This window comes from Sinohyriopsis cumingii, chromosome 1 (assembly GCF_028554795.1).
Source record: "Sinohyriopsis cumingii isolate HCF-2022 chromosome 1, ASM2855479v2, whole genome shotgun sequence".
In the NCBI taxonomy this organism is placed as follows: Eukaryota; Metazoa; Mollusca; class Bivalvia; order Unionida; family Unionidae; genus Sinohyriopsis; species Sinohyriopsis cumingii.
This window is the reverse complement of record NC_142961.1, coordinates 103148049-103173229: the sequence shown is the minus strand read 5'-3', so window position 1 is coordinate 103173229 and position 25181 is coordinate 103148049. Positions and strand designations below refer to the sequence as shown.

The 25181-nt window shown below is 37.1% G+C and overlaps 1 protein-coding gene across 1 annotated transcript in view; it reads left to right on the top strand.

The window, feature by feature from the left end:
• Nucleotides 1-25181, top strand: part of LOC149807465 (uncharacterized) — a 496731-nt gene that overhangs the window by 13066 nt on the left and 458484 nt on the right. The window contains exon 2 of the mRNA XM_089956330.1: nt 22516-22681. Coding sequence (XP_089812456.1) covers nt 22570-22681 — 112 coding nt within the window. The 5' untranslated portion in view covers nt 22516-22569. The remainder of the gene's footprint in view (nt 1-22515; nt 22682-25181) is intronic.

Sequence of the window (25181 nt, the reverse complement as noted above, 5' to 3'; positions counted from 1 at the left end):
AGTCAATTGAAATTGTGGTGTCAAGCTTATCTCTAATGGATGGTACTTTGTCACGGAAGAAATTTGCAAACATGTCCGGAAGGTCAACTGGAGAGAAGGTAGTTGGAAGTTGTGTAGATTTGTTCCTTGACTTTAGCTTGTTGGCAATCTCGAAGAGCTCTTTGCAGCTAGAACTTTCCATGATCTTAGTAGTATAGTGGTCTGATTTCGCTGCATGGACTATGTTTGTGACATTCTTCTTAGCGGCTTCATTGATTTGCTTATGAATAGTGAGTCTGGTGGAAAGCCAAAGCCTCTCAGCTTTACGGCAGTCTCTTTTATCAGCGCGAAGCTGCTCCCTAACACTGCTATACCATGGAGAACACTTTTGAATTGATACTCTGCACTTGGTAGCTGGTGCATGTTTGTCAAGCAATGAACGCAGGCAGTTATCGAGTTGTTCTGCGGTAGGAGGTAAGCGAGTTGTTAGGTTAACTTGGATGTCGTGCATTAGTTTGGTTCTATTTATCATACGGAGATTTCTGTTAGTAACAGATAAATGTGGAGGGTTAGGGACTGATACATCAAGATGGCATATGATGCAGAGGTGATCTGATGCAAGGTCATGGGATACCAGGGAGGACCGTAGAATGTTATCATCAGGTCTATGAAGAATCCAGGCTAAAATGTGACCATATTTATGGGTGGGTTGATTAGCTGATTGTTTGAGGTTGAAAACATTAATGGAATCTATGAGTTTTGATGTATTTGGGTTTCCGGGACAGTCAAAGTGAAAGTTGAAATCTCCAAGAATAATCAGGTTACCACCTATCGAATTTCCATAGTCCTGGAGATTTGAAAACTGCTCCAAAAAGAGAGAGTCAGCCAGCTTGTTTTTTTCTACTAGGAGGAGGGCTGTATAGGCAGAAAAATGCACACTTGGGCTCATCGCCTGATGTTTTTAGCCATAATTCTGTCAGGCAAAAGATGTCAATATTCTGGTCGTTGATAAAATTAACTATTTCTGTGCGCTTTTCCGGTGGTCCTACTGAATGGGCATTGAGTAATGCAATACGCAGAGGTAAACCGTCCTTATCAAATATCGTTGTTTTCATGCACTTTTAGCTTGAGGCAATTTTCACCTTGACACAATTAATTTTATAATGCTGAAGAAGATTAAAAGTTACGCAAAATTGGTGTATACATATATATATATATATATATATATATATATATATATATATATATATATATATATATATATATATATATATATATATATATAGTCGGTCGTTCAGTTATCATGCACAATCTATCCGTATGTTTGATTTCGCTTTGAGATGCCAGTCCTTGATTTTCACGTACAAGAGTTTGCAATACATCTTTTAAACGGTATATAACGTGTATTGAAACGCACAATGCTCAACACTGTGTAAAGTCAATATGCCCAGGCAAACTGCGTACAACTTTTTTTAAACTCAGGAGGCCCAGGCACACTGTGTTGAATAATGTGTCAAGTTAAGACTCATTGCCTTCAACACTGTGTCAAGCCAACATGCTCAGGCACACTGTGCACAGCACCGTGTAAAGTCAAGTTAGTAATAACAAAACCAGGCACACTGCGTCGAATAATGTGTAAAGTCAAACATTCCCCTACTCAGTGCGTACAGTACTGTGTAAAGTCAACAGACCCAGGTATACTGAGTACAACACTTTGTAAAGTCAATATACCTAGGTACATTGTAGGCACATGTGCGTACAGCTACATTTTGAATGAATTCTATGTGTAAACTAAAAATAAATGTAACTTTCATTTTCATTAATGTTCAACGGTTCGAAGATAAGACATGTTTTGATTTTTCGAAATTCTTCGATTGTGGGATATGGAGAGAGAGAGAGAGAGAGAGAGAGAGAGAGAGAGAGAGAATGTCCCTTGATCGCTGTAACTCTGACATTCTTGGGTAAGGTCAGTAATTGTCCATTCGAGCTTGATGTATATACTTTGGTAATGGTTGATCCTATGTATAGTCGCGATATTTCCATTTTAGAGTATTTGAAATGAGTTGAAATTAGTTATTCTAAAACAAACCATGTATGTCTCTCTGTACAGCGCACGGAGAAATGAAGGTATTTATCTTATCACAGTATTCATCTGAGCCCCGGAAGTTTGTATCTCCTTGAAATTTTAAAACGAAAAAATATCAGTCATTTAAAATATGCGCAGACCTTATCCATTTCATGAATTCATTTATAATTTCTAAACTGTCTGTTGCCAGGGGGTCCTAACACTGACGTATTGTCCCCGTTTAAAACAAACCGGGAGTTCTCTGTGTATACAAAGAGTTTGCTCACTCCCTTTTTCTTGTTCCTGGAAAAGTACATTTTCATTGAAGTGACGAGGATCCTAGGACTAAACGTATACAGGAGGTAAAAACCTGTGTCGTCTGCATCCATTATATCCAATGTCTAATTTTAATTTCTCAAAATATTCAACAAAATAGAGACGTCACATGTGTCACTCCCTTGTACATGGGTTCAAAGCGATGTAACTCTTAAGCGTGTCGAAGACAATAAACTTTATCACTCATGTTGTCTGAAGAAATTTTTTTTAAAAACAAATTCGCCCACGCAAATATGGACACCGTGTATAGTAAACTCAAGCATTACATCATTACATTATTAGAACCCCCCCCCCCCCCCCAACGCGACAGTTGGGTTAGAAATTTAAAATTGATGGATGACAGTACTAAGTTTTGTACCTTTTTTATATTTTTGACATGTTTCTTTTTTTAAATCAGCAGAGTGTACAAGTTGACGCGGGAGTAGGCAAATACTATAGATGGATACCTTTTGGGAAATCCGCACGTGTCTCCAACAATAAAGGATTTTTATTATATATTCTCATTTTTTTTCTGCATTCCTTTACATTGTCCGATTTGTGCAGTATTTTACGATACTGAACACCTTGATATTGCACGCACGTGCACAAAACGTTTACCTTAAAATAGTATAGTGTATTAGGAACTACATTGTAAGCAAACCATGTACAAATATGTAGTAGACGATTTAGGTTTTGGTTTATTAGTTTTGTTTGGGAATGAACTAAACAAGCTGTTTCGTCCATTTGATAGTATTGATGATGAAGTTAACCATGTGGACGAGTTCACTGAGTCAGAAACGAAATTTTCAAACAAGTAAACGAATGAACGTGATACTCACAATGTCTCCAACAAATGTAAGATACGTAGTAATTGAAAATACCATTCTGATAATTGAAGTTATTTAGGAGAATATTAATAACTTTTCGCAAATAGAGTGGTTCATGCTATGACCAATGCTCTCTTGGGTCACTAAAAGTATAGCATTGAAAAGCATATTGAGGCCAAGGGCTACCGCATATTTATCAGGGACGTACAATTTTACAAATCTGTCAAAATATTAGATTCGAAAAAAATGTAACTAAATGTTTTGGTAGGAAACTAAGAGTGTCGGAGCCAATCAGGTAAAACAACGAAAAAGTATTATGTCCGCTCGCTTAAGTGGACTGTCACACAATAGCTGCTTTTCAATTTCCCCGTGTAGCTATTTAAGGGGGCAGGGGCCAGTTTTTATGTAGAAATTTAATGCCGCTATCAGCGACCTAGTATAAAAAAATCAAATACAGACGTGAGGTCAAAAGGGTTCATATTTTTAGACACCAATATTAAAACAAAGCATAAGAATAGTATCCACTTGACCAGTGAAGTCAATGGCATTTCATAGCAGAAGACGTTTATGCACCCCAAGCCCAAATTTCTGCCGGCAATTTTCATGTCCAATGGTCATTTTTGACACCATGTGATGCTCACAGTGCAAACACAAACCCTTTTCCTAGATGACATTTCTGCACAACAGTGTGTACTAAACAGGCTGAGGCACTTGAAAATAGTTGTCATCCAAGCTATTTTTGAGATATTCTATTTGCCCCAAACTCATGTGTTTTACTGTTATGGGAGGCTAGCTCTTCTTCCTAGCCAACTATTGGTATTTCACTATCAACAGACTGCAGAGTAGCTATGGAAGGTGTACATGCCTGACATCAATTTCAAGAACAACACAAGCCCGAAACACCTAGTTCACAAATATATCCATTTCTTTAAATAGTAAACAATAATACCTGAAAAAGTCACAACAGAACCTTAAGTTAAGAAATTTGCTAGGGGCCAATTTACGAAACTGGACCCTGCCACCTTAGATACAGTGTTAGTCTAGTGATTGAAGACACACTGCATACAAATCAAAGCTGGGTTCCCTCCAACAGCGAGATGCAAGTGGCAGGGTATAAACATGATTTCTTTAGCTGGTAATACGAATGGTAATAAATATACTTACATTTATGCGTCTTGAATTTCCTCCAAATACACTTTCTTAGTTAGTACTTCAAATCCGACCGACATGTCCTGAAAAAACCTGAGACACACCTAAACTGTACAGGAACTTCGAGTGCATTTCCAGCTGAAATCCAATTCTCCGTACTGCACTTAATTGACCCAATAATCCAGTCTATCATGATCAGAAATGCAGAACTGAGTTGGATCAACATGGAAATAAACTCCACGTGCATTCATTCACAAGATGACTGTAAATTTTAATTTTAAGAAGTCCAAAACGACAATTCTTTTTTAAACTACTGCTGAGCGCGCGATCAGGTTTAAATGTCGCTGGGCGGTGCTATGTGCGCTTTAATATTGTTATTGTGTGTTGATGAATCTTCGGTTGTGTATTTATTTTTTAATACGGTATAAATTCAATTACTTTGTTTCCTTAGTGAATTTTCTTAGAATTAAGCCTTAGGTAGAAAAATAAAATGAGTATATAATAAAAGGTTACTGCATTTGTATGGGGAAATATGAATTCAATTTCTCGGATGAATACTCCCAGAGGTCGTGCAGTATTAATCCGAAAAACTCGTTCGCATTTTCCCCTACAGATGCAGTAACCTATTATTATTATATTATCATTTTATTCTCTGTTAACTTGACATTGTCAGAATCGTTCAATATTTTACGATATTGCACACCTTCATATTGCATTCACGTGCATAAAGGAACTACTTTCGCCAAACAATAGACGCAGACGCCAACACTTTTGATTTGTAAACAAATCATGTACACTCGCTTAGTAGTCGCTTTAAGTTTTGGTTGATTAAATTGAATGAAGTAAAGCAGATGTTTCGTGGACTGCCACATTCCAGCTGCTTTGGCACATTCCGCGTTAATTTTTTGATACAGTGTTTCGGATTTAGGTTAGCTCTACAGTTGACGCGAGAAAGGGTCCTTACAAATAATATATAAGTGACAAGGGATAAACTCTCTTCTTTAGCTGGTAATAAGAATGGCAAAAAATATACGTACAGTTTTACATCCGGAATTTCCTCAAAATGTAATTTCTTAGTTCTGCAAATCCGAATTACATGAGCCATGTCATAGGTTCTCAACCTTGATTACACATTTCGAAATTGTACTGTAATTTCGAATATAAGTGCAATTACATCCTCCTTACTGCACTCAAAATAAAATATGGATTAAATTCCATAGCGTCTTTTTGATAATTGCAATTGAAAGACTTCATATTTTTCCCACATTATGATTTCAAACATTCAGTGACAAAAACAGAAACACATCTGCAGATGTCAACACGCTTCTCCCTCGCTTCTTCAATCCGATGTATTTCATGTGGAATTGTCACATATAAATTCGGTCCATAATCACGAAATTTAATAGAATAGAAAAAAATACCAAAATATATTCATTCCAGATCAGATCGAAAAGTTGTTATAATGCGCATTCATTCACAATATGACTCCAAATTTCAATTTTAACTAGACACGCCATTTTCTTTCGAAAATTATTTCGAGCCCGCGATTAAGTTCAAATTTATCTGGCCGAATTTATGTGCGCAGTAATAATGTTGTTATTGTGTAATGATGAATCTGTGCTTGTGTATTTAGTTTGGAATACGGCATGCATTCAGTTACTTTGTTTCTTGTAGTGTATTTTGTTAATATAATTAAGCATTATGTAGAATAAGAAAATTAGCATATAATAAAAAGGTTACTGCATTTATATGGGAAAATATGAACGTGTTTTTCGAATGTAAATGCTGCACGACCTTGGGAGTGCAGTATATCCATCCGACAAAACGTGTTACTTTGTTTCTTGTAGTGTATTTTGTTAATATAATTAAGCATTAGGTAGAATAAGAAAATGAACATATACTAAAAAGGTTACTGCAGTTGTATGGGAAAATACGAACTCGTTTTGTTGGTTGGATATACTGCACTAACAAGGTCGTGCAGTATTTACGTCCGAAAAACTCGTTCATATTTTCACATACAAATGCAGTAACCTATAATTATTATATGCTCATTTTTTTCCCCGTTAACTTTATATTGTCAGAATCGTTCAATATTACCCGATACTGAACTCGCGCGACAATACACATATAGCATTCACGTGCATAAAGGAACTACTTTCTATTGTAAACAAACAATGGACGCAGACGCCAGCACTTTTGATTTGTAAACAAATCATATACACTCACGTAAGAGGCTCTTTACGTTGTGGTTGTTTAAATTTGTTTTTAAATGAACTAAAACATGTTTCGTGGACTGCAAAAACCCCCAGCTGTTTTGGCACATTCCGCGTTGATACAATGTTACGGATTTAGGCTAGCTACATTTTACACATGTATAACAGACGCAAGATAAGGTCCTTACAAATAACATACAAGTGACAAGTCATATACTCTCTTCTTTAACTGGTGATAAGAATGGCAAAATAAAATATACTTACAGTTTTACATCCTGAATTTAGTCAAAATGTATTTTCTTAATTCTGCAAATCCGAATTACATGAGCCACGTCACAGGTTTTCAATCTGGATTACACATTTCGAAATTGTGCTGTAATTTCGAATATAAGTGCAACTGCATCCTCCTTACTGTACTCAAAATGAAATAAGTATTAAATTCCATAGCGTCTTTTTGATAATTGCAATTGAAAGACTTCATATTTTTTCCACATTATGATTTCAGACATTCAGTGACAAAAACAGAAACACATTTGCAGATGTAAACACGCTTCTCCCGCGCCACTTCAACCCGATGTATTTCATGTATAATTTGCACAGATGAATCCAGTCCAAAATCACAAACTTTCTTCGAATCGAAACAAAATACCAAAATATATTCATTCCAGATCAAATGGAAAAGTTGCTGCAATGCGCATTCATTCACAATATGGCTGCAAATTTCAATTTTAACTAGACACGCCACTTTCTTTCGAAGGTTATATCGAGCGCGCGACTAAGTTCAAATTTATCTGGGCGGAGTTATGTTGTGCGCATTAATAATGATGTCATTGTGTAATGACAAATCTGCGCTTGTGTATTTAGTTTGGAATGCGGCATACATTCATTTACGTTGTTTCTTGTAGTGTATTTTGTTTATGTAATTAAACATTAGTAGAATAAAAAAATGAGCATATGATAAAAAGGTTACTGCATTTGTATCGGTAAATATGAACTCGTTTTGTCGGAAGGATATACTGCACTCCCAAGGTGTGTTGTGTGTGATTTGGATTTGGATTTTTAACGTAGCTTTAACAAATTTCCAGTCATATCGCTACGATGACTGCAATGTGGCAGTTTATAGTGATGTCTAGCATTGGCGCATCATGCCGCAGACATGTAGCATGATATCCCACCCAGTCACATTATCCTGACACCGGGCCGACCAGTCCTAACACTAACTTCTTAATGCTGAGCGCCAAGCGAAGCAGCTGTTAGTACCATTTTTGTAAGCCTTTGGTATGACTCGGCCGGGGATCGAACCCACGACCTCCCGCATCCGAGGCGGACGCTCTAACCACTAGGCCACCGGAGCGATTCACTCCCAAGGTCGTGCAGTATTCCATCCCAAAACTCGTTCATATTTTCCCATACAAATGCAGTAACCTATAATTACTGCATGATAGGTCTTGAAAATTACGCTGGACTGCTTTTTAACAATCAATGAAGTACCCGCACATTTAATGTTTTAATGTTACTCCTTCAAATGTGTAGAAAAGAAGAAAAAAAAATGAAGAAATCATTTGGTTTCAGATTGCTTGCGTTGCTACGGGAGATTTGCCATATATTTATTGTGATGTTATTATAACATAAAAACAACCATGGGTTTCCGGACAGTTAAAAATGGATAATATTTAAACAGGATTTATTTTTCTTCTAGTACGCGATGGAAAAAGCCGAGAATGTTCCAATTCATTGAAGAGATTGACAGCTAGTCTGGTTTCCTGTTTTGTATGATCACTGCGTGTCGCTCCACTATATCTGTATTGCTGAGTACAGTGCATAGGAGTATACGAAGCAGTGAACTAGACTACTTGAAAGAGTTGAAAAACTACCAGCCTCTGAAATTGATATGACAGCGAGAGTGCTCCAGTGAACACGGATAATTTTACTTTCTATAAAATCAAATGTTGGCGTATGTTAACGAAGAATATTACTAGTTAAACTTACTATCAAGACATAGATTATCTTAGACCAAACAAAGTCAAGGGGCCAACTGTCTGGAACTTTTTTTTTAAACTCTTAAAATGCATAGATGTTCGCCTGTCTGCACTTCGTCAGGGTGATATCCAAAATTGTATAGTAAATCGCCAAACAGCAGAGGCGCTTACTTAGCAGTGATGATGCAGTGTGCGCCACCAACACTAGGTCAGCGGAGCAAATTTAATACAAACAAGCCCATTTTTATTGTTGCTGTTTATATATCATGTTAGAATCGGTACTGATTCGAAAATTTAATTTATTTAAAAAAAATGAAATGCCTGTTACTTATTTTAAGACTGCAATTTTGAACATAGTCTCTCACTCTAGCACGCTCGAAGAGCATTTAAAGATTAAATACTTTAAAGCCTTTGTTCCCAACTCGTGGTAATATGTAATTGGCTAGCTTTATTTGGTGGATGAGTATCGTCGTATCGCATTTGATGGTTAATTTATCACTTGAGATTGTCATTAATGCCGATAAGATCGCCGCTGTCCCATCCAAGCGATTTTTAAAAAATCTTAACTGGCAGATCTGGTTACGCTTGTACCACCCATACCTCGGCTCAAGAATGTAGAATAATCCTAATCCCACTTCTGCGTGTCGATAACGGTGACAAACTTTTTCGCACAGCGATGCGTCCCGTGATGATGCTGTAGCCAATTGACATTGTATTTTAAGCATTTTCCCTTTCTCGACTTCATCATTGTTTTGTATGACTTTTGTGATATTTAAACTCATCAAGAACTAAATAGCCAGGATTGTGCTGTTGTACCGTGAAACCACATACCTACCTACACACTCAGCACCCACAGCCCCATGCACAAGATATATTTTATGAATTTGAGACAAGTTGTCAACCATTCATTGATTTGTCTCTAGTTTTTTTTAAATATGTATTCCTTTCATGGTTGAAACATTTTATTCTGCGTAATATAAGCATCTTCTAGGATTTATGGTAAAGCCAATACTCATGTCTTATTTCATCATGAACTATGGTTAAAATATGTGTACTAAAAAAAAAGTTCCAAAATCACTTTAAAAATATGACGAAAACCAGTCATAAGAAAAACCCCTATAGAGATATGCACTCGTGTGACAGACACTTGTGTATGTAACAAGCGGCTGCAACCGGTTTAACTCAAGTTTGCAAGTGCATAATTAACTATCTGTTCTTGGACTGAGCATCCAAAATGCAACCAACCTGTTTGATACGAGGCAACCTTATAAAGGAAGGCTGTCTTTTTAGTTTACGGGTTGCAAGGTACCGTTAATGGATATTCCCATGAGGTACTGTTAATGGATATTTCCATGAGGTACCGTTAATGGATATTTCCATGAGGTACCGTTAATGGATATTTCCACGAGGTTACGAATAAGTCAAGAAACTTTCGATGGTGCTTGGAATTTTCTATCAACAAACAAAAGACTAAAATAACACTTTTGAAAGAATTAAATTATATAAAAAGGAATCATTTCGCATCATCTACTCATAATTAATTTGAATACCTTTAGAATTGTATTTTCTAACAATGATACGAGATGGTTCTTTGGTTTCCTTTCAAACAATACTGCTAGAGAAATCTAAACGTGAATACGATAAATTGTGACCCCCCATATATATATATATATACACACACATACATACATACATACAAGCGCGATTTTGTACAAGTCTCTGGTGATGAAAAAAATCAGTTATATCTTTGGAGGAGTACGTAATTGTAGATATTTTCATTCTCCTTTGCGTAACCATCGCCATCATTACTGTGTCACCATCGGCACTGATCACTGCCAGTGTTATTGTACTAAACTTTGTCGCCACCGTGACTTATTATTCTTATTATGTTATTGTTGCTATTGGTACTGTTGCTTTCGTTGCAAAGATGCCTAGTTATTATTGTTATTGGTATTGTTGCTTTCGTTGCTAGGATGCCTAAAATTTGTCTACAGTATTTTCAAGCCGAGATTTATCCATATCGTCTTATGCAGTTTGTGGCAAAAGTCTTCGTACTTTCATTATTGCAGGCTATTTTTTTATTTCACTTTTTGCGGTAATAATAAAAGACTGTTTTATTATACTTCCAGGGAATGCCATGAGAAAAATCTACCAATATTATGTTCAGTTCTGCTAATTGCATGTTTGGATTTCACTGTAAATGTTTTTTTTTTCTTTCCATCCGCTGTTCGCCTTAAATGAATATTTGCAGAGTTGTTAAAAGTGACACAAAGACCTGTGAACCTGGGTGCCACTTGGATGCTATATTTGTTACTTGTATTTTATAATATTACATGGTACACAGAGCGTTCAAATTATATCACTGTAGTAAGATAGTTGCTGAATAAAAGAGGTTTAAAAAATCCCCCCTGTATATAAGGCCATATTGGCAACGCAGTGTCTGGGTCGGTACGGTGCAATATAAAGATTCGTGATTTTTTGGGTCAGTGCCGTTCAGAATTTTAAAAAAAAATCATACCTTGCCAATAAAAGTGAATGTTAGTCATCCATCCGCCATCGTAGCATGATTGTAAAGTAGTAAAGACGGAAATTCCAAAGTAATCCAGAGAAAAGCATTGTAAATCCAAGATGACACATTAAGTTGACTCCATTTCCGAAGTTAGGGTCGCGTTACACTTAAAATTTAAATTCTAAATGTTTTATCAAAATAAAATAATAAGAAGTGAAGTCTCTATGTATTTACAAATCTACAAATGTTTTGGTGAAAATAAAATGAAAACTTTTAACATTTGTTATGATGCATTGTAATCGGTAATATGTACTAGCAAAGGGAGATAATTCGGGTTGCAAATATCGTTTCACGTCTAATAACCATACGATGCGGTCTTGCCCTTGTAAAAAATTTTAAATGGCGTTGAAACAAATTCACAATTTTTTATGCTGCAACTGCATCCCTACACACACACATACGCACACACATTCCATGCTTCCGATAACACTGGACAACAAATTTTTACAAAAGTCATGTTACTGAAATAAAATTAGTCAATTCTTATCAATTTTTATGTGCTGAACACGAATATGACAGTCAAATTGCAAAATTGGCTCTAGTTTTTTTGTAATCTGCAAGAAATTAATGTTTACATAACGAAATGCATTCCAATAGTAAAAGGTCAACTGTAATAGCCTACCTATAAAAAATCAAGTCATTGACTACATCTTAGATTTCTTCGCCTGTCTCTTGTACAGCTGTTCGGGAGCATCTCTGAGGAGTGTCCAGCAGTAGTCAGCCAGCATTGTAGTGGACCATTTTCCCTGGTATCTTTGTTCCATTGTTGCGATATCTTGATGAAAACGTTCGCCGTGTTCATCACTAACAATACCACAGTTGCTAGGAAAGAAATCCAAATGGGAATGAAGGAAGTGAATCTTTAGAGACATATTGCAGCCAAGTTTCTTATACTTCATCAACATGTCTTCTACTAGTTCCTTATAGTTTTCTGCCCTAACATTTCCGAGGAAGTTTGTAGAAACTAGGCGAAAAGCATTCCATGCTTGTTTCGCGTCACCTTCCAGCAAGTTGTTGAACCGGTCATCTTTGAAAAGCTCTCGAATCTGAGGACCCACAAAAACTCCCTCTTTAATCTTTGCTTCGCTGAGTCGAGGGAATTTTTCATGCAGGTATCGGAATGCTGGCAAAGTCCGGTCAATGGCTTTCACGAAGTTCTTCATCAAACCTAGTTTGATGTGAAGGGGTGGTAGCAAGATTTTCTGAGCCTCAACCAGAGCTGGGTGTTGGATATTCTTCTCTCCAATGGCTACATTCTGCCTGTGAGTCCATTCCTTCCTCATGTAGTGCATTTCCCTTGCTCGGCTATCCCACTCGCATAAGAAACACATGTATTTTGTATATCCTTGCTGCAGTCCCATTAAAAGGGCAACTACCTTCAAATCACCACAGAGGTGCCAGCTGTACTTGTTATACTCAATGGAATTCAGTAGCTGCCTTAAGTTATCGTATGTCTCTTTCATGTGGACAGCATATGCTACTGGAATAGATGGAAGAATGTTTCCATTGTGCAAAAGCACAGCCTTGAGACTCAGTTTCGAAGAGTCCACAAATAGTCTCCATTCTTGTGGGTCATGAGTGATTTTTAAAGCATTCATGAGGCCCTCAATATCGGAACAGAATATCAGATTACTTTCCTTTCTGAAGAAAGGCTCCAATTGCTGGTGGCGCTTTCGATATGCAGTAATTGTGACATCTTCTTCTAGAAGATTCCATTGTTGGAGTCTTGATCCTAGCAATTCTGCCTTGTTCTTTGATAAGTCCAAATCACGAATCAGGTCATTTAGTTCTTCCTGTGTTATTCTGTGTGGGGTTGATGATGCACCACAGTGAAAATCTGGATCACTGCATGCTGATGGACCAGGAGAAGAACAGGTCGACTCACCTTTGTCTTCGTCAGATGAATCAAGAGAATATTCTGCTGGAGGTTCTGGAATAGGAAGTCCCTCGCCATGTGGAACTGGTCTCAATGCAGACGGAATGTTTGGGTAGACTATTCTCGACTTCTTTCGCTTCGTTATTCCGCCGGAAAGAGGAGGAACCAAGCAGAAGTAACAGTCATTTAGGTGGTTGCTTGGCTCTCTCCACACCATTGGGACTGCAAACGGCATTGATGACCTTTTGCAATTCAACCACTGTGAAAGCTGTGTTGTACATGTAGCACAGCATATATGCGGAGCCCAAGGCTTGTCTTGGTCACCAACCTTGCATCCGAAGTAAAGATGATATGCCTTCTTCACTTGAGAATTGATACTTTTCTTCTGGTTGGCAAATGTCACTTCCCCACAAATATAGCAAAAATTGTCCGCGGTATTAACACACTTTCGAGGCATTACTGTTCTTTATTGTACGTAAATGGATAAAATAATAAGTTTTATGTAACAGTAGCTTGAACTGTCTCGCACAACGTCTAAAATATTTTAAATGCTGAACCTATCTGATTGGGCTTTATATAGTACACTGCTTACGTCAGCTTCAGCAGCCGCCTGGCATTAGTATAATAGGCCTACACATGTATAGTACACTGCTGACGTCAACTTACTTCAGCAGCCGCATGGCATTAGTATTGCATTGCATCAGAAAATGATGCAATCAACTGTGGATGATGTGAGCATGATGGTATTATGCAATGTTACATCATTATTCCGGATGTTGCTGCAGTCCTACTGGAGAAATTTACACAGTGAAACATAGAAAATGAGGTATATGAATATCTTCAAAACGAGAGCCAATACAAATTTTTCACGGTTATATTCGTGTTCGGCACACCAAAATACTACAGATTAGGGCCTTTTCAAGTCAGTAATGATTTCACTGTTGACCAGTGTAATCTGCCATTTTCTTACTACACTAATACAGTGATAAAATTTCAAAGGTCTTTGCATGATACTTAATTGACTGATTAGTAGGCTCTAACTCTGTAGCAATCATTACTGGATTATTAACTCACACACACACACACACACACACACACGCGCGCGCGCGCTATGACTATTTTGCGTATTAATGGTCTACTTGAGCGGAATACCAGATATAGACTAGGGTGGGGTGAAGAAAAGGGGAGTGTTAGAGAAATCCGAGGCGCTTTGGCGTCTGAGTTTACTCTATCAACATCCTTTGAGTCCCCGCCCTACCATATATATTACATCACACGAAAGAATACTGACTAGCTGATTTATTTTATGATCACGGTTTTCTTTTTAATTTTGATGTGTTTTTTGTGTCTCATTTCCACCACCCCGTTTTTTTTTCTCCCGCAACATCTATGCAGATATCTTTAATTTGGCCAAACATTTTCTACTGATCACATGATTATGTTTGTGCATCGTCCAGACTCATCAACATTTTCACTTGTACATGTACACTGGATAGTACTGTCATGCTTTTACTACGAGTTCAGGAAATTTACTTTGTCACGTTTTGGAATATTTGGATTATTTTCAAAGGCATGGTGGAATATGAAATTTGTATACCTACACAATATTACCAAAAGATGTCAAGCTAAATACGGACGACTATACTAGTAATTTCTTCATATCATATGTGGATCAGTGATTATAAAGGTTAGTGTGTGTGTGTGTGGTGCTTTCCCCCGCATCGACTCGTGTCTCTTCACAGTGATACTCTCTCTCTCTCTCTCTCTCACTCTCTCGCGTTTGACGTCATTAATCTATATTGTCGTTAAGGAATACTTGATAACTTAGGGCACGCCCTAGCCACAGGTTACCGGAATATAGAAAGAACACAGGGAAAATCAATGGAGAAAACCCGTCGCCAATTGTTTGTAATCACTTAAATCCTCATATCTTTGTTAGCGAGATTTCCTTCTAAGAACCTTACTTTCAGTTCCTCAGCAAACTTAAATTTTGCAATGAGCGTCGCATTGATGAAAGCAGGAACATAGTTCGAGTTTCCTCTGACCCTTGCCACCCTATTTTTTAAAATAAATGTCCAAATATCAAATAATTGGGGTGACAATGGTCAGAGGAAACTCGGACTAGCAGAAACGCTGGTTTGAAGATGATATTGTTCGCAATGTACGTGTACCTTTTGTTAAATTCCTTTATATTTTCCCACTTAGAAGTACATTAGGCAGATGTATATGTACTTTAGTCAAGCCTGAATTTTCAGGAACAAATTCCGTTAATGTACTGTACTTGTGCTCGTAATATATTGAGGTATATTTATATTATTTTTTTTTAAAAAGAGGAAGTACTGTTATTTTTGTTATTGTGTTTTGTTTTTGTTTTTACTTATTATTGTGATGATACTATAGTCAACGTTGTTATGTACATAACGAGATCGTTTGCCCGTCGATGTCTAAAACATGCATTGAATTTAAGCGATAAAGAGCCCATGACAACAGGACATAGCATGGCAGAGCTGTCACTTGCCCTTACGTGTCGGGATCGAATGGGGTCCAGAGGTCGGTAAGCCTTTAGGTCGAGGATGTGGGGCGATGCCCCTATGGGGCGTCAGGCGGGAAAGGGGAAATAACCCTGAAACCAACGCATTATAGTTAGATCATAAACCAATTTAATATATTTTGTCCACTACAGTTTGAACTCTTAATATGTTGAAATCACACGATCAAAAACATGTATTTTACGATTGCTTTAGAAAGTTCAGAATGAGCATGTGAGCGTGATTTCTGTATGAAATGTCTTGACCTTACCTGTATGACTTTGTATCCAGATCTTATTCAGACTGGCTTACAGGAATCATGGCAAACCGATTTCACATGTTGATGGAAGCAACAAACGGAATTATATATATATATATATATATATATATATATATATATATATATATATATATATATATATATATATATATATATGTATTTTTTTTCTTCTTCTGTACTCTATCTGTCTCCTACACTGGTGCTAGCATCGGAGCGACTACCAACCACTTGAAACATGTACCCAAGTGCATTAAAAGCAAATACGTTATTTCTGGCAATCCAAAAAGTACTGTCAGCCTATTACTACATTGTAGTCAGAATTGTAAATTGAAGCGGCAGCGATGTATTTAAAAATTGGACATTATAAATGCTCGTGGTATTAGAGCGTTTTTTGGGGGATGCTTTTGTTCTAAATTAAACACCTTGTATAAAGCGCCAGGATAAACAACAATCTCCAATATGTACCTGTCTGCATTGCAATTATACCGTGAGCGACGATTTAAGTGTCCCCAGTGGCACTGCTGGTCGCTAGAGTCAAGAAGCTGGGGAAGAAGGCGGGGAAAAAAGCGGTGCTACGTACATTTCTTTTCTTCTTTTTTACTTAGGCGTTAATGCAAACCGAATTCCATGATCCAAACTATTAAGGAATATTTGAATTTAAAAAAATGGAAAATGTGTGTCAATTCTTGATAGCTTGCCTGTTTCTTTATTCCGTACATGAGCTAATATTTTGGCGGGCTTAACTTTGTTTTAACAGAGTAGTCCTCAAATAGACTACACATTTTGTATCGTTTTGTCAAGATGTACGACTGATGTTTAAGCAAATTTACATACCAGGACAGATTCATCTATGGAAGCTGAAGTTTTATTCTTGTTTTAATCGTGATAACATTATTGTAATTCATGGAATCATCAGAGCGGAATACGCTTCGCCTTGCTGAAGTTTGTTGTAGATAAACGAAGCAGTTGTTGTTCTGTCAAATTTGAGTGGAAGCTTTGGCAGACAGGTAGATAGCCTTACCAAGTAATCTGAATTATTGTGGAAAAAAGTTTGGGAGTTAATTAAGAAGAATACTTTTCTCATGAATATCGTTAATGAAAACATCTCGCCTTTGGCACAACGTGACAGTTCTGACATGCATGTGGATTAATCGCATTTAAACGGAATGTTTCGTGTTCCAGTGGTCGTGTAAACCTTTAATGTTTTTGTAAACGTGACTGCCTTAAACTTCATTGCATAGGTCTCCAAAACTGAGCATGTTTTGTCTACCAGTTGTAACATTGTAAAAAAAAATTTTTTTATTAGATTATTAGTTACTAAATGATAGAGAAACAAAGACAGATACAACGGATAGAGCAAGAGACATTATTTCCTATAAAAAAAATGTTTTTAAAACTATATATGATTAGATAGTATTTATTATTTATAATAGGCTACCGGAAAGAAACGCTTCAGCGAACAAACAATTTGAGCAGCTACAAACTTAATTGGCATTACGTAACCTGACGCCGAGCTACTATACAAAGTTTTGGCAAACTTCTTCACGAAGTAGTCATCAGAGTTTGGTCTGTTTTAAAAGGAAGGATTTAGAATTGTATGCAGACCTTTGTTTCCCACGAAAGATAAGAAATATTAACAATACTTTATTGATTGACTGGAAGAGCTGGAATTTTAATTATTATTATTATTATTGTAAATGAAACTTGAAAACACAATGTATTAATTTGTTGACTTTATGGTATTTTGACACGTGTTGAATATTTTGTAAGGATGCATCTGTCAAAACTTTTGATAATCACACTCAGATGCCTATTTTACGAAAACAGTATTTATGCACAAAATGTGTCATGGAGGCACCTCTTCAGTGTATACAATAATAATAGTTTTCTTAGTCTAAATGTAGTTTACTAGGTGACATTTCAAACAATTTTACACTTTCTATGGGAACGTAGTTGCTCACTTGGTAGAGTGTCAGACTCGTAATCCGTGGGTCACGAGTTTGATGCATCAGTGTGTCATTATGAAAGGCACTTTGCTCCCATTTCATTGGGATGACATAGTAAATAGTGTAATTATTTTATATAATAAAAACACTCTTTGAAAGAATTCGTGTATATTACCTTTAAATATCCTGTTTAGAATTGCTACTGCACGGAGGATGAGAGCTCGCGGGATATCAGGATTATGTGGCAGGAGACAGCGTCAGTCTGATTAAAACCAGATCTCCACAGTGCTGCGTGAAGATCTGACAATGTCCGCATATATGTCATGTTGTGGTTTTTTGAAAGTGAATAAATACTCTTCAGCCATACCGCTCTGGCTCCAAGAAAAGACGAAGATAGTAGACTTCATCTGATTGGCTAATAAAATTAGCGATTATTTTAATAACATAGGTCACCAGAACATGATCCCTAAGAGGTCACTTGACGTTGGACAGTGTAGATCTGGTTTTAATTAGAATGGAGAAAGAGTATTTTAAACAATGCTCAACACACCCAAGAAGGTAGGTTACAGTGACGGGCTTTTGTAAAACATACATTCATCCAAGATGTATCTATAGTGTAGGTTTAATAGCAGTATGTTGGAAAGATAGTATAATTAGAACTTGTTCATTTTTGTTAAATGCAGCTATTAATAAATTATGGGGAAAATGCCCACAGTGACCCACTTTATGAACCAGACACATATTCATTGTACGATATTTTCAAAGTGTGAATCTGATGGCACTAGACTGAAAAGGTATGAAAGTTTAAAATCCGATAGTGAAACAGATGTAAATAAGTCGGGGAAAGTAGATAACAACGACCCAGTTTTGAACGAGAAAGGTATCGTAATCCCACAATACATGCTAGGTACAGTTGGGTTAATCTTAGTCGAGACACGGGACGAAGCACAGACACTGTATGAGCAGTGTTAACAAATCCTGGAATTTAAGTAAGACTTCCTCCGCTTTTCAGAGAAAAGCACGCCACTGTGTGACCTGCTTCTCCCTGAGTGTGCGCACGTTTTGTAATATTTCTCAAATCCTCATAAAAGATCTAAGACAAATACTTCAAAGATAGTAGTTATGTGGAGGCCTTAGGCGTACACAACGGATTTAGAAGTTAATTTACCCCTTGGGGGAAAGCTGAGGGAATGGAGACGTTTGCTTAATACATACAACTGCCAAATATTATCATGGCGTATGTCATGCATATCAGAAAACTGATACTTCTGATAACTAACCCATCAGTCACTAAATATCAGATACAGTTTTAACTGAAACCAATCAAGACTGCCTTAAGGATACGGAGATGTAACCTCTGGGTTATAACTTGGCTGCTGAAATCCCAGAGTATAATAATACACATACACACTTGATCGGCATGAAAAGGCGAGTTCATATATGCAAGCTATATTGGCGTCTGGATCTATATACTGTATTCATATCGCCCAGCTTTTGAGCCGTAAAGTACTTGGGGCAGACTTACGCGATGAGATACCACAGGTCAGCGCGAGGACGTGTTTTTATAAAATACTCTCTGTAGCGTAATAAGAGTAAATGGCGCCTGGGGAGAAGATGTGGCCAAATGGGTTTTGGCGCCCCAAGACCTCTTGCGTCCATGGTTTTAACGCCCCAAGATCTGTCGCGCTCGCGGCAACCGTCCCTTCCGCCACCCCCCTCTTGTTTGTACGATACTGAGTACTCGTATGTGGTTCATTATGCCTGTAGTATTGGCATACACTCCCGCTTGTTTTGTTCCCTCTCATCCCCAATTTTAAAAACGAAAAGCATCAATGGTACCAAAAATGCACACATTTATAATTTCTATACCGACATTTGTCGGGGGGGGGGGGGGTATTTAATACGGTGAACTTATTTGCCTTTCAAACCAAACGAAAGTTCTCGATGTAAACAAGCAGGCAGGCTAATAACTGTCTTTTCTGGTTTCTTAGTCCTTTTCAGTGGAAACGCTTTCGTCTGCGTCCAATATTTCAATTTATTTTTAGTATTAATATTTTCCCCAAAATTTTAAAAAATAAAAAGAAGCACGCTTGTATACATTTCTTAAGGAGACGTAACTCCAAAATGTTGGGTTTAGATTATCAAAGACGTTGAAGGGGCCCCGAGTGGCCAAGTGGTATAAAGCTCTCACCGTTACTGATCACTGCCATCTCACTTCTGTCTGCGTGGATTCCCATTCGGCCAATGTGGGTATGTTAGAAAGTTTGCCAGTAGCTTCTTGTGGGTCGATGTTTTTGTGGGGGGGGGGGGGTCCCCGGGTTCTCCCTCCACTATTTATACTGGCCTCCATGTATAACCTATTTTGTGCCCAAAAAATGGCGTTAAACCCTTCAACAACAACAACAATAACAACAACAGCAAAGACGGTGAACTACAACAGATCTGTTACTTGACAATATATACTCGACGATGCAAATATGTCGACAGTGTTAATCAAGAAACTCCCAATTGATTTGAAAGGCAAACTAATTGACATTGTTTGGGACACCTGGCAACAATCAGGTTAGAAATTATAATAAAATTACTAAGTTTTCTGCATTGTTTTCATCGTCTATGCTTTTTGTTTTCAAAATCGGTAGGGGCATACAAACAGATGGGAGGGTGTGAGAATACTATACCGTCCAAATGAGGTTAGACGGAGGAACAAATCGGGAGATTTTTTTATAGGATTACCAAATATATCAACTTGGAACACTGTTAATGATCAGTGAAATGATCATGACTTTGATAAATACTCCCCTCTTATATTTATAAAGTGTTTTTCATTAAAGCACGGCAGTCTCTGAATGCTGCATGTAACGCCGAGAAACCTACAATTACTTAGCAATGATAAACGGTCAGGTGCAAGTTCATTGACACCTTTTTGTGTAGCATAAATGAATCATGTCAGTGGCATTTGTCAAATGAATCATGTCAATGGCATTTGTATAGCGAATCTCTAAGTTACTAGAAGAAAAGAACGTACTTGTTCAATCACGCTATACAAAACTACATCTGATCTTTTGACATTTCGTAGTAAAAAAAACCCCACCAAAAACACATACAGCTCCTATGCAGCATCGTTTATTAAGTTCTTAACATAACATGTCTTTGAATGCAATATAGACAAAAATGTCATGGTCAGTATCTACGGGAACTGTGAAAAATATTTGGGAGAGAAAGAAGGAAAGAAAAAGGAACGCAGATAAACATTATTTAACCAAACACAAAATAAGCCAGGCTTACTTACAAGGGCAACAACTAAAAAGTGCACATAGAACAAAAACGTGTTGCCTCCCCTGCTCCACTTTATTACGGTATGGTTATGCATTGACATTTGGTCAGGATCATATCTTGAGCCAAAATAATGTGTGTGTGTGTGTGTGTGTGTGTGTGTGTGTGTTTAAAGTAGCTTTAAAAACAAATTCAGTCATATCGCTACGATATCTGCAGTGTGACAGTTTATAGTGATGTCTAGCACTGGAGCATCATGCCGCAGACATGTAGCATCATGTCCTACCATGTCACATTATCCTGACACCAGGCCGACCATTCCCAACACTAACCTCTTAATGCTGAGCGCCAAGAGAGGCAGCTTTTAGTGCCATTTTGTAAGTCTTTGGTATGACTCGACCGGGGATCGAACCCATGACCTCCCGCATCCGAAGCGGACGCTCTAATCACTAGGACATGATGTCCCAGTGCTAGAAATCTCTTTAAACTGCCACACTGCAGACATCGTAACGATATGACTGGAAAATTGTTAAAGCTACGTTAAAAATCTAAATCACACAAACACACTGTTTAAAACGTAATTTCAAAATATGCATCAGCACATAAAATATATAATTGAATTTTGATTATTATAAACTACAAAATTCAGCTTCATAACAACCTGTATTAGTGTGGAATTTAACTTATTGCATTATATCTGAGTAATTGTTCATCCGTTAGCTTTAAGCTGAATGTTGCCAGGACACATCAGCGATGAATCATGTTAATTTGTTGCGCAACTTGTCACCAGCACCATCAACAAATTACACATTGCACGTACCTGCGTGGTTACATAGATCACATAGTACATTTTAGGGGATAAACTGAGCAGTTGCATCCACCCAAAAGAATTGAAAGACGATGCATTATATATTCATTTATTGACTTTGAATTGCAAATAATGATGTAAACAAATTATAGTTTTAGATAGAACGAAACGGTATTGATTTCGTATATCATTAATTAATACATGTTGAAACAACACGTGTAAACGAATTGATCTCGTTATGCTTCACTGATCTCGCCAGTACAAGTATTTCAGTCAAAATAAAGTAACACGTTGCACTGGTTGCTTATGGGGTAAAATAATTTGTTGTTTTATTTACAAATCGGATCTTTTAGCACATAAATTATGTATATGAAGTGCCGTCTGCCACGAGAATCCGCGAGCGCCGATAGTGATGTCATCGTCATTTTCATCAGCCATGTTGTGGTTGTAGCGGGCCTGTGATTACTCATTACGCTAAATTTCTGTCGATCACAGTGAACGGTCGGATGGCCTAACAATGACTGTAAGGTGAAGTCAGTTCAATAAGGGATTTAATTTTCATGTATAGAAGTATTTCATGTCTCAGACACGTGTCTTAATGTCCTGAGGCATAGAAACGTTCGAAGTTTTCGGTTTCTTACACCCACCCCCTCTGTTTTCGTGTCAGTTTCTTCGCAACTGAATTTTAGCGTTGTATCTCCTTGACAGGTTAACTTATGGATGGACTTGTAGCAGCGAGATCCGAGACTTTGAAATTCAACCATGTCTTTCACACCCGATTATTTTTATAAAGAATACGGAGCCTACGCAACGCCACTTCCACTGTGTGTACTGCAACTCGACCCTGCAGACAGAGCCGTTTTACATATTGCAGGTGAGAGGTTTTATTTTTTTTAAAGAAAATTTGGAAACTATTTTGTTAGAATTTTCCTTAACGAAAGCAGGGGTAAATGATCAAATGCACTGCACTGTAATAATAGCAGCGACATATGTGTTAATCAATCAACGCAGTTTTGTCGAATCACGTTGTTCTTCAACACTGGAGAGCTCGTGACATTTCTTCGTGTAAATAAGTTGCCTAATGCACATAGGCCTGGCTCTCAATTATCGATCGGAAATTTCTGCTTGATACAAACGGGTTTTAAATTAGATTTATATCGGAGTCTGAAGTTCAAGGTAAAATGCATATTGACTACACCAGTGTTAACAATTGCCCAAATTTTAAATATGCTCAGTCCGCCCCGCGCTATATTTAGTCTATCTCAAATCCGTCGCACAGGTTAACAAACTCTTGTCAGTCTTACAACAGTGAATGACTGCATGTACTGTCGCAGAATAGTTTCTTTCACTTTCTCAGTATAGTGTACCATAACTTTGATTCATTGAACAAGTCCAAGTTTTCTACGGGATATGCTGTTAGAGTTTTCTGTGGTAGTTTGGCAGGATGAGTTTTACTCCAAGGAGTAATCGTTAATCACCTGTAGCCAAGTAACACCTTTACCTGCATTAAGGTGTCTCTCCCTTTGATCTGAAGACTTCACTTGTGTATACACAAGTTATATACTGTGCACAGGGTCTGTTTTTTCAGGTACATCCATGCTTCTATATCAGCAATAAGAAAAGCGGATTTGATTGATTTCACTGGATTTAAATTCATGTGGCATGTATTGGATAAATTCACCAAGCTTCCAGTCTAGAGTTTGTGGTCAGTTTAATTTGGAATAATGAATAATCTAATGAATTACAATGATCCAGCGGAGGTTCCCCCCTCCCCGCGGGCAATGCAGCAGTATGAACAGAACAGGCGAAAAGAAACAGGTATGTTTAGAAGAAAAATCAAGAACCAGTTACAAATGGATTATATATAAGCTGGTTTATAAAATAAATTGTACGGTAAAATTTTAGAATCTTCATTTCAGTACTGTTCAAAGTACAACAAAATTTTTATGGTAAGCTCATATGGAAATAAGATGACCTGGGTTTCTGTGTGCATTTTTCGGAAAGGTGAGTGCATATACATATGTAAAAGAGAAGCCAAGCCTAAGAGTTAAAATTAAAACTACTTGTTATTGTTCCATTCTTTGAGAGTCATAAACTGATTTTTTTAAATATATTTTCTTTATAATATTCTGATTATGCCCTAGTCATATACATCGTGGTTAAAAGCAAATTTGGTATAGGACGTTGCATTTAAACAACATGAGTTACATTTGACCTTCCTATTTTTTTCCTTCCGTATTTGTGGAGTTGTGGCTCTAGTTTCTTTGGAACTGTGCTCTTTAATTTTATTTCTGCTCAGAACGTTCACAGGACTGTATGGATTCAAATGAAATTTGTTATGAGGCTTTACATTAAAAAGTCTTAAAAGTTCAGTTTCAGGGCTGAGCAAATTTTTTTTTTAACCACTAGTCCAGGACAAGTGGTTTCAGAAAATTCATTAGTCCCACCTTTCTCTTCACTAGTCCCACCGTACTTTTCACTGGTCCCAAAATGGTAATCAATTGCCGAGATTTTATGACACATATGTACTTAATCCATAGAAAAAATAAATAAATAATATACAACATAATTTTTTCATAAAAGAATTTAATTTTTCTAAAACATTGGTTGTTATACATTTGGCTTCTTCAGGTTCATCTATATATGTTTTAGCTGATGGATTTGAAATTATGTCCATGTATATGTCTGCCACCTGCACCAACACTAAGCCAGCTGTTGATAGCTGTGTCTGGGTTAAAGTCCTCAAGCTCTGGTCCATTTGCAGAAATGTTCATTAGCATTTGTAAACTCTTTTGGTTTAAGGAATTCCTTAACGAAGTCTTGATTAAGTTCATTGAACTAAATCTGCGTTCACACTCAGAAATAGCTACTGCACACTCAGTATCCGTCTTACGTTTTATCCCTCCATTTTCAAACAAATTTACCTTCTCCTAATCGCAGTTAGTACCTTCCTTGTGAAAATAATTTAGCAAACTCATTTTATCCACAGAGTAACTATCAGCTTGCTTGACAACTACTTCTAAAGTGATCATAACATCAATTTTCTCTTTTAAATACAAACTGAAACAGCTCATTAATTATCTTAATTGTTTCGCTTCAAACACAATATTGCACGTGGAAGTTAATCATCTGTATAATCCATTATTAATTAAAGAATCATTACTGTCATTTAATCAGTTCATAAAGGAAACCAACACTGATGTCGGTAAAGTACCTTTCATTAATTTAATTACACTGACTCGCTGGATTAAAATCATAGTGAGCCTCTCGTTATGATCTAGATTGAGTAAACTCATTGCAACAAATCCGCTTACAACACTGCTAATTGATCATACTGGCTTTCTTTTGTTTGAGGTGTTTTGATTTGCCGATAA